The sequence below is a fragment of the Saccopteryx leptura genome, chromosome 1 (genome assembly GCF_036850995.1).
Source record: "Saccopteryx leptura isolate mSacLep1 chromosome 1, mSacLep1_pri_phased_curated, whole genome shotgun sequence".
Taxonomy (NCBI): Eukaryota; Metazoa; Chordata; class Mammalia; order Chiroptera; family Emballonuridae; genus Saccopteryx; species Saccopteryx leptura.
The window spans coordinates 290,820,465-290,836,201 of NC_089503.1; the positions used below are offsets into that span (position 1 = coordinate 290,820,465).

The 15,737-nt window shown below is 30.6% G+C and overlaps 1 protein-coding gene across 2 annotated transcripts; it reads left to right on the forward strand.

Moving 5' to 3' along the window:
* The first annotated feature begins 1,403 nt into the window (after positions 1-1,403).
* KLRF1 (killer cell lectin like receptor F1) lies at positions 1,404-13,871 on the forward strand. 2 transcript variants are annotated; one of them, XM_066361192.1, is made up of 6 exons: positions 1,404-1,482; positions 3,986-4,084; positions 9,244-9,399; positions 11,021-11,160; positions 11,537-11,649; positions 13,715-13,871. In XM_066361192.1, exons 1-6 carry the CDS (start codon positions 1,404-1,406, stop codon positions 13,821-13,823), a joined length of 696 nt encoding a protein of 231 aa, XP_066217289.1. In that variant the 3' UTR covers positions 13,824-13,871. The 2 variants fall into 2 exon arrangements, with proteins under 2 accessions (XP_066217289.1, XP_066217290.1); XM_066361193.1 differs by lacking the exon at positions 9,244-9,399.
* Positions 13,872-15,737: the final 1,866 nt, after the last annotated feature.

Below are 15,737 nucleotides of genomic sequence, written 5' to 3' on the forward strand. Positions count from 1 at the left end.
CTGGCAGGCTGATTTCTGACACAAGGCTGCCTTTCAGCCTGCTTTTTCTGCATTACAGCAAGGACTCCCACAGGCACACCTTGTTTCGCTTGTGAACTGGTGCACTCTAGCGGTAGTGAGGGGCATTAAAGAAACAGCTGGCTGATATGTGATTGTGAGATGGACAAATCTCTGCAGAGAATAAAATGCGAGACTCTCCTGCTGCTCTCCCTGCAGGCATCTTCGTTTCCCAACTGAATACCTTCACCAGATTTTCCTTCATACTCAGTTTTTAGCCAAACACTAGTGACCACTCATGGCTATGGTCTTTGGGGTTCCATTCTAGACTTGTTACAATTACCAGAGATTTGGGATCTAGTTGCCTAAATTTTAAACTACTTTATCTCAAAATATAAAGTTAATATTTCTAGAACTGTGTTACCTTTTTTCATTTGGGCCTAAGGGAACTTTTTACAGCTATAGAAAAGTTCTAAACTAGATTTGGTGATGATTGCACACTATATACATTTGCTAAAATTCATCCAGTCATAAATATGCGAGAAGTGAACATGACTTGTAAGTTAGACCTCACTAATGCTAAAAGAAAAAAAAAAAAACACCACAAATTTTTTCTCTGCATGATGAACATTGGGCAATCTCTTCAAATATCTGAAAAAAATTATTGGCAGTATGGTTTATTTACCAAATTCTTTCTAATTTTTAAAATACAGAGGTGGGCAAATGTAGGTTTACAGTTGTTTATATGAAAAAGGATACAATAGTTAACAAGTAATAACGCAAGAATAAATTGTTTTTATACTCACAACTGTGAGCCTACTTTTGCCCACCCTTGTATATTTAGGATGTCTTTAGAATGCCAAAAATTGCCAGTATATTTTTTCAAATTATATAAATATATCATTGGTACAATTTACAATGTGTTTTAGGGTTGGAAATTAATTTTACTGTTAGATAATTGCAAACTATTATATTAAATTATATATTAATGTATTAGGGACTGTAAAACTGAAAATTTACATGTTTAGGCTAAAAAAGGCAGCTATATATATCAACAATTCAACTCTGAAAGAAGTATAATTTGCTGTGTTATCAAAAAAAATTAAAAAAACAAATATGATATTAAATTCGATGTGTGGTTGGAAGTTGAGAAATTGTTGTATGTAGGTCATGGGAAAAATAAAACAAAGCATTTCCTCTGAGGTTTTCACCAACGATCAAACTGTGAATGCTTGTATGTGCCCTGAGTGGACAATTTGAAGACAAATTAGTAGTTTGAGGACCAACCTCTGATTAGCATCAAGTTTATTATTTTCTTATTACATATCATCCTTAGAGAGAAAAAACATACACATACATATCATCTTTAGAAAGACAAAACATATACATATATACTCACCTTAAAGATGTATGAGGAAGAAAGATACATGAAATTGAATATGCAGTTGAAGAAAAGGAGTTCTACCCAAACATCCCAACCTCAAGGTACAGAATTCACTTTTTTTTTCAAATGGTGTGGATCAATATGGGTATGGATTTAACAGGGGTTAATATGAACATAAATATTAATGTGAATAGTAATTCTAATATTCTGTTCTTTTCTGTTCTTGAACTGTTATTATTTGGTGCTTCTCTTTGTCTTTTGGTCTCTGTTCCTGTCTTCTCTCTCTCTAATTTGTCAATGTAATACAGTTATTTGCTTTTAAAATAATATTTTGTCTCATAATTTCTGAAGATACACAACAAATATATACATCAAACTAAAATTAATAATTAAAAAATGAATATTTGTTGTCAGTCATCACCTCTTTATTATTCATAAATTATGGTATTTTTACCACCAAATTTTAATTCAGTTTGTCAAAACTTAAAATATGTTTTTCACCAGGTGAAAACTTTTGTTTTGGCAAATAGAGATATTAACCTTAAAGATCACAAAATATTGTGACTCCTCTGAGCAAACTCTTTCCGCATTCATTTTGTAGATGTCGCTCGGAAACCCAAATGTGTTTTGGTGTAAAAAAGAAACTCAGGAAGCCGCAAATAACAAGTTTGCAACTTTTAGTTAATTAAGAAATATATGCTAATATTTATATATTCTACTATGGATCTTTTGCTAATATTTAGTAAAGATTGTTAAAATTGAATATAGCTTAGGGCAAAACAGTACATTTAAATCTAATTGACAATTTAAGACTTACTATACACAAGGTTTTTCTTAACTTTGTGATGTGAATTTGTATACCTTTTCTCATATCTTGGCACTAATGATAATAAGAAATTCCATTTTTTCCATATATATAAAGTTTCAGAATCATTATTGATAGTATTACTAATAATATAATTGCTTAAAACAGATGAAAATGTTTTAGAGTGATTTGTTTTGTTTTGTTTTTTTGTCCTCAGTGTATACTCCATTGGACTTGCACAGTTAAATTATATTTTAGAATTACTTGAAATAATTTCTTTCCCTCCAGTTAAACTACTAATTTAATAACTAGTTAGGGTCTTTTACTTCATATTCTGTTTTATTGGTAGGAATCATTTTTAAAAATTTTTCACTTATCTTATTTTGTAATTATGTATGAATAAACATTGTGCAAATATAATTATGGAATACATGTTACACAATAAATTATAATTATTTTACAATTATGTAAAACATTTATATATTTCAAAGTTAAATCTATATAGAAAGATAATTCCAGAAATTTCCAACTCCTATAAATTCATCTCCTATCTTGTACCTTTCATCCTATTCAACTAGTCTCTCTACTTTTGAACATTTATAATATTTATATTCTTTTTTTATTTGATTCCTATTGTAAGGCTTCTCATATATATGTCTTTTCATACTTTTTCAAAATGTCACTTTGATTTCTAGATAAGAGATTGTTGGGTGACAAAGTAAATGGCTATAGAATTTTTCTAGTTTTTTTCTAAATATCTCTCCCCCACATACACATTTATTCACTGCAATATTACTCCACTGTGAAAAAAGAAGGAAATGTCATCTTTTGCGACAGCATGGGTGGACCTAGGCAGTATTATTACCAGAGGGAAAAAGGTGGAGTAAGGTAGAAGAAGGTAAAGGGAAGATAAATAAAGATGGAAGGAGACTTGACTCTTGGTGGTGAACACACAATATAATATACAGATGATTTTGTACACTTGAAACCTATATAATTTATTTACCAATGTCACCCTAATAAATTCAATAAAAATTAAAAAAAAATTAATACACAGAGGTTATATATATTGTACTTTAAAGTCAGCTTCCCCCTAAGGAATCTTCTTGCAACAATATAGTTCAATATCACCAAGATATATGGATCAAGTCAAGATACATAACATTCCCCATCCTTCATGTTGCCCTTTTAAAGTCACATCCCGTTCCCTCTTACCCTCACACTGTCTTTAATCACTGGCAATCACTCTGGCCATCTGTTCTACACTTTTGTAGTTCTGTCGTTTCAAGAATGTTGTATCGATATAAATGGAATCATATAGTATATTGTTACCTTTGAAATTTGGCCTTTTTTTTATTCAGCACAATGTTCTTAAGATTCAGCTATATTGTTGCATGAATCAGTAGTAATATTCCACGGTATGGGTCCACAGTTTGCATAATCATTTATTGAAGGACATTGGGATTATTTCCAGTTTATGGTTATTATAAATAAGGCTGCTATGTTTATTAAAGAAAGCAAATAATTAATTAGAAAAATTTTATTTGTGTGCAATTGTAAATTATGCAAAATATTAGAAATCATTAAAGATTTTAAATAACATATATCACAGCTTCTGATCATTCAGAATATTATTGTTATTAAATAAAGATATTTCTATTTACTTAGGTTTTATGTTTTTGATTATTTAATATCCTTTGAAATTCAAAGTCAGTATTATGTACAATTCTATGATAACAATTACTAGCACTTCTTGGAAATGTACTTTTCTAAACTAATTCATGTGATTAATCTCTCAGATTGTTCTGTGATGTTGCACCGGTATAAAATTTTATTGGGAATATCTGGAACAGTAAATGGTATTCTGGTATTGATGCTTATCTCCCTTAGTCTGCTGAGTAAGTTAAAAGTTCTTTAATTAAATAAATATCAGAAAATGTGTACTTTTTATGTCTCTTCATATTGTCTCAATTCATATTTATTCTTTCTGACATTAACTAAGATTTCATAAAGAGTTACTATGTATAAAGAAGTATAATATACTCCATAATAATGTATTTGATATGTAGTCAAATCAGATAAGCATTTGTCCTCAAATGGCATACAGTCTAATGAGAGAAATGTGTAGGCGTGTTTGTGTGCGTGTATGTGTCTGTGTCTGTGTGTTATGTTTAAGGTGAATATTTGGAAACCACATATTTTTAATTTTTTAGCTTTTTATAAATATAATTCCCTAATTTTCTTATACATTTTATGTAATATTGTATTTAGTGGTCTCTTGTTTTTTTTTCCAACAGATATTTATTGAGGAACTACTATACCACAAATATTACTACCAATTCTCAAAGTTAAAGAAAAGAATAATCATGTTGAGAAACCTCATCTAGGAAAAATATAAATTTTAGATTAATAATTATGGTAGAATAGGTTAAACACTGTTTCCTAAGTGTCAGCAAACATAAGAAAGCATGAAAAGAGCATGTGTATTCTCTATAGCAAGAAGTTTGTTTTATTTACTACTGTATCACCAATTTTTAGAACAATGCCTAGCACAGAATAAATCTTCAACAACTATATGTTGTATAAATAAATTAATTGTATAATATTTGAAATAATTTTTCATAAGACGTGAAAATAATTTTTTTATTTATCCCTTAAGTGATATCTTATTCTGATCTTCAGAATTATTCTAAAGAATTTGCATCTGAGATATTACCCAGAGAAGATATTTAACAAACCTAAAAATAAAACTGTTTTCTTTTAAAAAAAAAACAACTTATGAATTGTTTATTTCTGAAATTTTTAGACCATGGTTGATTGCAATAACTGAAACTGAAAGTGAAACAATGAATAAGTGGGGACTCAATATATAGGTTTCCTTTGAACTTTATTTTGAAGATAGACGTGTTAACTTAAATGGAAAATTCTTCATCAAATGTATTTATCATGTTGCCCAGAGGCATGTGGGTAAAATCTACCCAGTAGTAAGCATCACAGATTGTATCAGTCAGTCCTCTCTATTGTCATCTTTGAGACCGATGCTACAACATGAATGCCAATTCATTTTTAAAATTATTTATTGAATTTATTGGAATGACATTGGTTACTAAAATTATACACGCTTCCAATGCACAATTTTTCAGTACATCATCTGTGTATTATATTGTGTCTTCACCACCCCAAGTCAAGTCTTCCTCTATCACCATCTATCCCCCTCACCTTTCTCCACTTCCCCTCACTTCCCTTTCCTTTCTTGCAATCCCTGCACTTGTTGTCTGTGTCTATAAGATTTTTCCCCTTTTTAAATGTTTTTTTCTTTGCTTAATCCATTCACCTTTTTTCACCTAGTCCTCCAGCCCCCATCCCCTCTGACAGCTGTCAGTCTGTTCTATCTATGAGTCTCTTTCTTTTTTGTTACTTTATTTTGTTCATTAGATTCCACATGTAAGTGAAATCATATGATACTTGTCTTTTCCCGACTGGCTTATTTCACTTAACATAACACTGTCCAAGTCCATCTGTGCTGTCATAAAAGGAAAGATTTATTTTATTTTATTTATTTTTTTGCTATGGTCAAGTAGTATTCCATTGTATAAATGTACTACAGCATTTTCTATCCACTCATTCACTGATGGGCACTTACGCTGCTTTCAAATCTTGGCTATTGTAAATAATGCTGCAATGAATATAGAGGTGCATATATTCTTCAGAACTTCTGTTTTGGGTTTCCTTGGATATATTTTCAGAAGTAGAATTGCTGAGTCATAAGGAAGTTCATTTTTAATTTTTTGAGGTAATTATTTACTGCCTTCTACAGTGGCCACACCAATCTGCATTCCCACCAACAGTTCAGGAGGGTTTTCTTTTCTCACATTCTTGCCAACACTCACTGCTTGTTGCTTTATTGATAATAGCCATTCTGACAAATGTGAGGTAATAACTCATTGTGGTCCTAATTTGCATTTTCTGATGACTAGTGATGTTGAACATTTTTTCATATGTCTATGGGCTATCTGTATGTCCTCTTTAAAAAAGTATTTATTCAGGTCTTTTACCCATTTCTTAATTGGATTTTTTGTTTCTTTGGTGTTGAGTTTTATAAGTTTCTTGTAAATTTTGGGTATAAGCCCTTATCAGATATATGTTCTGCAAATATGTTCTGCCATTCAGTGGGTTATCTTTGTAGTTTGATGTAGTCCCATTTTTTTTACATCCCTTGTTCAAGGTAATATATCAGAAACAATATTGCTACAAGACATATGTGAAACTTGACTGCCTGTTTCCTTCTAGAATTTTTATGATTTCAAGTCTCACATTTAAATCTTTAATCTATTTTGAGTTTATTCCTGTGTATGATGTAGAAGGTGGTTTTGCACATATCTGCCTGTTTTCTCAACACCAGTTATTGAATAGATTATCTTTACCCCATTGTGTGTTCTCATGTCTTTTGTCAAATATTAATTGACCATAAAGGTATGGGTTTATTCCTGGACTCTATATTCTGTTCCATTGATGTATATGTCTATTGTTTTATTTTTATGCCAGTACCATGCTGTTTTGACTGTTTTGATGGTCTTGTAGTATAGTTTGATATCAGGTAGTATAATTCTTTCAAATTTGTTCTTTTTTTCTCAAGATCACTATTGCTATTTAGGGTCTTTTATGGTTCCATATACATTTTTTCATATTTGCTCTAGTTCTGTGAAATATGCTGTTGGTATTTTGATAAGAATTGCATTGAATCTATAGATTTCTCTGGGTAGTATAGCCATTTTAATGATGTAAATTCTTCCTATGAACATGGTGTATATTTCCATTTATTTGTATCTTCTTCAGTTTCTTTATTCAGTGTCTTACAATTTTCTGAGTACAAGTATTTTACATCCTTGTTTAAATTTATTTCTAAGTATTTTATTCTTTTTGCAGCAATTGTGAATGGGCTTGTTTACTTAGTTTCCCTTTCCAATAGTTTATTATTGGTGTTTAAATATGTAACTAATTTCTGAATATTTATTTTGTATCCTGCTACTTTATTGAGTTCATTTATCAGTTCTGGGGTTTTTGTTTTTTGTTTTTTTTTTTTGTTTTTTTTTTGTTTTTTTTTTTGGTGGAGTCTACAGGGTTCTTTATGTACAACATCATGTCATTTGCAAATAATAACAGTTGTATTTATTTATTTCTAATTTAGATGCCTTTTATTTGTTTTTCTTGTCTGGTTTGTGTGGCTAGGACTTCCAGTACTATGGTAAATAAAAGTGGTGAATGTGGGCATCCCTGTCTTGTTCTTGATCTTAAGGGAAGTGCTTGAAATTTTTGCCCATTGAGTATGATGTTGGCTGTGGGTTTGTCATATATGACCTAAATTATATAGAGGCATTTCTCTCTATTCCCACTATGCTAAAAGATTTTATCATAAATGGGTGCTGGATTTTATCAAATACATTTTCTGCATCTATGATATAATTATCTGGCATATATCCTTCATTTTGTTTTTGTGATATATCACATAATTGATTTGCAGATTTGTACCAATCTTGCATCCCAGGAATAATTTTGAGTTGATCATGGTGTATGAACTTTTTAATATATTCCTGGATCTGGTTTGTTAAAATTTTGTTTAGGATTTTGCATCTATATCGGCTTATACTTTCTTTTTTATCTGGTTTTGGAATTAAGATAATTTTGGTTTCATAAAATTAGCTTGGGAGTTTTGTTTCTCTAAATTTTTTTAGAAAAGTTTAAAAAGGACTGATGATAGTTCTTCTTTGAATGCTTTGTAAAATTCACCTGTGAAACTGGTCCAGAACTTTTGTTTGTTGGGAAACTTTTGATTACTGCTTCAGTATCACTGGTTGTAGTTTGTCTATTCAGAATCTCTGATATTTTCTGATTTGGGTTTGGAAGATTGTATGTTTCTAGGAATTTATCCATTTCTTCCAGATTTTCCAATTCATTGGCAAATAGTCATTCATAATTTTTTATTTATAATTTTTTGTATTTCTTTAAAATCAGTTGTTACTTCTCTATTTCATTTCTGATTTTATTTAGTTAAGTCCTCTCTCTTTCATTTTTGATGAGTTTGGTTAAAGGTTTGTCACTTTTGTTTATCTTTTCGAAGAACCAGCTCTTGGTTTCATTGATCTTTTGTATTTTTTATTTTATTTTACTTTATTTTAATTTTTTATTTTGTTTTTGCTTATTTTTTCTCTATCTTTATAGTTTCTTACCTCCTGCTCACTTTAGACTTTTTTTTTTTTTAACTTTTGTCCATGTTACTTTAAGTTTAAATTGTTTATTTGAGATTTTTCTTGTATCTTGAGGTAGGCCTGTAATACTATGAATTTCCCTCTTAGGGCTGCTTTTACTGTGTCTCATAGACTTTTTCATTGCTGTGTTCTCACTTTCATTTGTTTTAAGGTATATTTTTTTATTTGTTCCTTGATCTGTTTTTTAATTCATTCATTGTTCAGTAACATGTAATTTAGCCTCCATATCTTTGTGTTTTGAGGGTTTTTATTTTTGTGATTGATTTTTAGTTTCATACCATTATGAACAGAGAAGATGCTTGATATGATTTCAATTTTCTTAAATTTCTTGTCTTGTTTTTGTGTCCTAATATGTGGTCTGTCCTAGAAAATGTTGCAGTGCACTTTAAAACAATGTATATTCTGCTTTGTGGTGAAATGCTTTGAAAATGTCAATTAAATCCAGCTGATTTAGCATGTCATTTAAGGTTGCCATTTTGTTGTTGTTGGTTTTCTGTCTATAAGATTATTCCATTGATGTTAATAGGGTGTTAAAATCTCCTACTATTACTGTATTGCTGTCAATCTCTCCCTTTATGTCCATAAAGCTTTTTTTTTACATATTTAGGTGTTCCTATGTTGGGCACATAAATGTTAACAAGGGTTATAGCCTTTTGTTGGATTGCTCCCTTTATCATTATGTAGTGTCCTTTGTTCTTATTATAGCCTTTGTTTTAAAATCTATTTTGTCAGATATAAGTATTGCTACTCCAACATTTTTCAATTTCCATTAAATTAATTCTGTTTTCAAGTTTCTCAAGGAGTGTTGCTAAAATACCAGAATAGAAATAATGCAAATATCACTCAACATGATGATATTGGAAACTTGAAAATGACAAGTGACACAAGAGGAAATATAAGTAATAAAGGCGTGGATCACTTTGTTTCAAGTGCTACAGACCATAGAGGTATTTTTCAAGGCTTTGGCTTATGTTTGTTTTAATCTTTTGGACCTTCTAAGTTTGAAAACTTTTTGAACACATATATAACAAACTAAATAAAGATTTAGTATAAATCTACTTTTCAGTCAAAACTTTATTCATATATATATATATATATATATATATATATATATATATATATATATATGTATGTACAGACACATACATTTTTTGCAATGGAAAGAGAGCTGTAAAATAAAATTTTAAAAAATAGGCTCTTTCCTCTAAAATTTAAAATCAAGTTTAGGTCCTGGTCAGGTATTTCAGTTAAAGCACTGACCCAATATGCCAAAGTTGAGGGTTTGATCCTGGACAAGACACACACAAAAAGCAACTAAAGAATATACAACTAAGTCAAACAACAAATCAATTTTTTTATTTCTCTCAATCTTTCTTTCAAATTAATAAATAAACTTGAAATATAAAATAAAATCAAGTTGAGACATATAAATATGAAAACTTTTTTATAATAAGGTTATATATAAATGATTACTTTTATTGCTTATTCTTTTTTGAAATTCAAAATAGATAAGAGCTGTTATAGCTAATAAATTATTCATTATGATAAGCTTAGAACTTCAATTATTCAGAATTTTAGAAAATTTTTCTACTTTTAATTTTTTAATTTAATTTTTAACACAACTTTTTGAACCTTGGACATTTATTTTATAATATATGTGATAAGCTACAGATTAATTTATTTTATAACTATTTATCAAAGGATTTTTTTCTTATCCCTTCATTTGTGTAGTTCTATTTATCACATATCACATGTAAAATATCATGGTTTACTCTTTTCCTTTGAATTATCTGTATGTTTCTTATTTACATGTCCCAAACCAATTAAAATATTGTAACTCTACTACGTATTTCACACCCTGATTAGCTAATTTCTCATTGTGTTGGGTATTATAATGGAATATTTTCAAAGGTAAGGAACCTTTGATAGGTAAATATAGAATCATGTAACCACCATTACAGATTCATTAAAGTCAGTCTAAATACTATGTATTACCTTAAGATAGCAATTTCCTATTATATATACTTTATGGCCTATCATTATTATGCTAAAATGTCTCAGATATTTTCAATTTCAGACTTCAATATAATTTTAATTTAAGAAAATCAAAGGACTTCATGAAGTTATAATTACAGAGGTTGAAAATTGATCTCAATGTTATTTAATGTCAAAAGGAAGAAATTGCACACATTAAATAAGGATAGAGTTTCTAAAACTTTATATGGATAAATTCTAAAAGAATGGTATAGATTATTATATTATATCTTATATCTCAAATAGCATTAATATAATATGTATTATAATTCATTCCTGTTATTTTAATAATTATATTAGATCATAGTATTAAAAAATCTTTTATATATAGGTTTTGCTTTATTTTACTAAAATAATGTTCTTAAATTCAAGAATTATTAGTTGTATTTTGACACTGTAAGTCTGAACACAGTGATGAGTGATTTTATAATAGCTTCAATCTTATTCATATTACACTCTTATTTATGTAAGTATTCTTGCTGCAAAAGATACACATGATTTTAATTTTTCTTTGTTTTTCCCATTTCTTTATAGGATTATGCCCATCAGAATGGCTCAAATATCAAGAAAAGTGTTATTGGTTCTCTAATGAGTTAAAAAGTTGGAATGACAGTTATGGGTACTGTTCTGGAAGAAAATCTCACCTACTAATCATTCAGGACCAACTTGAAATGGTAAATGGTCTAGCATCATGGTTATAGCATTAACTTCTTTACAGTTCAAAATGGCTTTCTTCAAATTTCTTCCCAACTTTCCATTAAACTATCATTTATCTTGATTACTGAATTTTTGGGAGCCCTCTTAAATTTTGTGCTCAAAGCAAGTGCCTCACTTTCACTTATGCTTGTCCCGATGTGAATCCTTGTATTAAAGTTGCAAGTAGAATATGTGTACGTATATATTATGTGACGTGTATAAATAAGAAGTAAATTAGTTAAGCTAAGAAACCTCATGCCAAGTGTTAGTAGTTTAATAAAATTCTAAAGTATTTAGTATGTCTGAATTATTAAAATATTCTGTTCATTTAGTTATTCATTACTTGCTTTTTAGGATTTTATACAGAAAAACCTAAAACAATCAAACTATGTGTGGATTGGGCTGAACTTTACCTCCCAGAAAAGGACGTGGAAATGGGTAGATGGTTCTCCATTAGCTTCAGAGATGTGAGTCTTTATTAAAACACAGTTTGATTTATTGTCTTTTGTAAAAATTATCTTTATAAAACATTTCTAAGTCCATCATAATTCTGAAATAATTCTTGATACTAAAAATTTGAAATGATAAAAATAATGTTTACTGGAACAATGATAAACATTTTAGTTTTCAAAGCAAAAGTACTGAAAAAAATAATGTTTGCACATTTGTTGTTTTAAAAACTACTCATAATTTATATGGATAGATGGACTAAACCAGTGATAAGCAAACTTTTGAGCTTAGTGTGTAAAACTTTGCCAAAAAACCGAACATAACTTGAGTGGTGTGTCACTTTGAGAAAAAACTCATAATTTTGTGATATTTATAGTTTACATAACAAAAATGTATAATTGTAATATATAACTGTATTTAATAAACCAAAACCTAATTATTTAACTTACCTGCTTAGTGACTTCTTTGTTCATCTGTCAGTCAGTTTCTTTTGTTGGTCTTGATATTATTTAACTTGTGTGGGGTGCTGTGAACTAAGATAAGTGAGGGGGAGGGGTAATTCTTTAACTAATCTGCTATTAGTGACTTTTTTGTTGCTGAATTTCACTGGCTAAATCTTTAACTGAAGGTTGGTATTTTGTACACTTCAAGCCTAAGCAAGTGCTACTAACTTCATCTGTTAATCCGTTTCTTTGTTGGCTTTGATATTATTTAACGCTGAGAATAAGGTCTCACAAAACTACATAGAAGGAAAAATTGTGAGTAAAGCCATTGCTATATTATTTAGGGTGCTAAAAGTGTCTGGTAATCAGTTCCAGGCACTCCAAATTTCCTGTTTGTAGTGGCACTCCTCTTGATTCTCCAAGTGGTACCTTTCCAGATTCTCAAGTTTTGACCTCAAGTCGACAAACACCTAAACCCAGATGCTGTCTTGAAATTCTGCAAGTTGCATCTTATGTAAATTAAGATGGCTGCCGCTATTTCTAGTGGTGGGAAACAGCACCCATAGCACAGGCCCTCGACTCTCCCAGCCTCCCCTTCACATATCTCAGTAATGATGGTCAATTAGAAATCCACAACACCCCAGAACAGTAGATTGGATGATGGTTGCTGTGGTTATGTAGTTGCTGGTAATGGCAATCACAGGGTCCCCAGAGATGTGTCTCCTGCGGCATTCCACTCCTTCCTGCTCCACCGGCCAGAATGTGAGGTCAAAGATCCCCTAACGACCTAACCAGAAGTCCCAGAACTAGATGCTCTGTGCTGGAGTTCTGTTGTTTTGGTCTATAGACCTCCGGCACAGAGTGTCTACACCACAGCAAATATTTCATCCTCAGCTACTGCACCTGGTTGTGCAGTAGCTGAGGTTGAAATGTCCTTCTCAGCATGCGGCCCCATACTTCTCTGGTAAGCGGCCGCGTGTCATCGAAAATGGCTGACTACGCATGTCAGTGCTGACACGCATGTCATAGGTTTACCATCACGGGACTAAACCAAAGTACTCCTATTTTCAAAATTCTCAGTGTTTACTTCAGCCATCTTTACTAATTAAAAAAATTGTACATTTTTTGTATTATTTTTGGATTATAGTGATTATAACAAAATTAAGACATGAGAAATACAAGGCAGAACAAAACAATACAATTTTTTCAGCAATTGTATGAAATTATTGAGGTTTTTAAAAAACTGTATCAACATTTTTGTGTGCTTATATTAATTTTATAACACAATATTTAATTAGAGATATAAATAGTAAAATCAGTAAATTAAAATCTTATCCCTATGTTGGTAAACAGAGTAATGGTTCCAAAGATTTCCATATTGTAATTTTTAAATTCTATGAATGTATTACCTTGCATGGCAATAAAGACTTCAAAGGTGTGGTTCAATTAATAATCTTGGGATAAGGTCATTACCCTGGATTATTCAGGTGGGAGAAAATAAGGGTAGAGCCAAAGAAGAAGCTGTAAAGATAAACACAGAGTTCCAAATGATATAATCATGACAGCCTCTAGCTACAAATACAAATAGATTTCTTCAACAACAGTGATTAACAATGAGTTTATATTCTCTCTTCTGTAGATTCTCTATAAAAGGACCAGCCAAAGAAAACAGCTGTGCTGCCATCAAAGGAAATAAAATTTACTCTGAAACCTGCAGTGGTGTTCTGAAATGGATTTGCCAATGTTAGAATTTTAAAAAAATTAATAGTGGAATAATCAATGATTACAATTTTTGGCTTATTGTATTCTAATATTAATCTTCAAGAATAAAAATTTAAAGCTGCAATTAAAGACCATTTTCCCTCATTTTTCTTTCATCATCTATATTGATCCTTGTCTCAGAATAATTCCTGTTAACAATCTAAGATACGCCTTCTCAATATTTTAATGCGATAATAAAATCTAGTGTAAATCCATGTGTTTATATTCAGGATTTTCAATTTTTTCACTTATAGAAAATGATATTAAGTTATGTTGGCTTTTCTGTATTTTGCTTTATTATTATTAAGATTTGACAAAGGAGGTAAGAGCATACAATGGAGTAAAAACAGTCTCTTTAATAAATAATGTTGGAAAAATTGGACAGGTACATGCAAAAAAAATGAAACTAGATCACCCACTTACACCATTCACAAAAATAAACTCAAAGTGAATAAAAGACTTAAATATAAATCATGAAACCATAAACATATTGGAAGAAAACATAGGCAGTAAACTTGCTGATATCTCTCATAGCAATATTTTTGCCAATTTATCTTCATGCGCAAGTGAAATAAAGGACAAAATAAACAAATGGGACTATATCAAACTAAATAGCTTTTGCACAGCAAAAGACACCATGAACAAAATAAAAGGACAACCCACACAATGGGAGAACATATTCACCAATACGATAAGGGGTTAATAACCAAAATTTATAAAGAACTTCTAACACTCAACACCAAGAAGGTAAACAATCCAATTAAAAAATGGGCAAAGGAACTGAATAGACCCTTCTCCAAAGAGGACATACAGATGGCCAACAGGCATATGAAAAAATGTTTAATGTCACTAATCATCAGAGAAATGCAAATTAAAACCACAATAAGATACCACCTCATACCTGTCAGAATGGTGCTCATTAACAAAACAGCACAAAATAAGTGTTGGCGAGGTGTGGAGAAAAAGGAAACCTCTTGCATTGCTGGTGAGAATGCAGACTGGTACAGCCACTGTGGAAAACAGTATAGAGATTCCTCAAAAAACTAAAAATGAAACTGCCTTTTGACCCAGCTATCTCACTTTTAGGAACATATATTAAGAATACCAAGTCACTGATTCAAAAGAAGATATGCATGCCCATGTTTATTGCAGCATTGTTTACAATAGCCAAGATTTTGAAACAGCCCAAGTGTCCATCAGTGGATGAATGGATTAAAAAGCAGCGGTACATATATACATGATGGAATACTATGCAGTCGTGAAAAAGAAGGAACTCTTACCTTTAGTGATGACATGGATGGACCTAGAGATTATTATGCTAAGTGAAGTAAGCCAGGCAGAGAAAGACAAATATCATATGATCTCACATATATGTGGAATGTACTGAACAAAATGAACTGAGGAACAAAATAGAGGCAGAGGCAGGGTCACAGGGAGCAGAGGGACAGCTGTCAGAGGGAAAGGGGATGAGGGAATGGGATCAGAAAAGGTAAAGGAATTAATGAAATTATATATACATAACACAGAGATACAGATAACAGGACCACAAATCCCAGAAGGAAGGGGGGAGGGCATAAGGGAGAAGGGCACAAAAGGTGTATAAATAGGAACACAAGAGTGGGGGGTGAGGGTGTTATATTCAGTGGGACATGAATCTATGTAAATACAATAAATTAAAATTAATAAAAATAAAAAAATAATATCCTATACAAATTTTATGTAATTCTGAGTTGCTTTATAGTGTGGATTTATAGATTTTTTTTGTTTCTTTGTTGATAAGTATTAACTTTGTTTCTAGGATTTTGCTTCTATGAATTTGCTTCAATAAACATTCCAAATATTTTCTTAAATACTAACACTTTATTTCTATGATATAAACCTTAAAATTGGAAATTCCTGGT

Bases quoted from the DNA above. Each gene is read 5' to 3' on its own strand.
- KLRF1 (XM_066361192.1), top strand. From the start codon at position 1,404: ATGTATGAGGAAGAAAGATACATGAAATTGAATATGCAGTTGAAGAAA. The intron at 1,483-3,985 runs GTACAGAATTCA...TTAATCTCTCAG, and splicing joins CCAAACATCCCAACCTCAAG to ATTGTTCTGTGATGTTGCAC. The intron at 9,400-11,020 runs GTATTTTTCAAG...ATTTCTTTATAG, and splicing joins AAGTGCTACAGACCATAGAG to GATTATGCCCATCAGAATGG.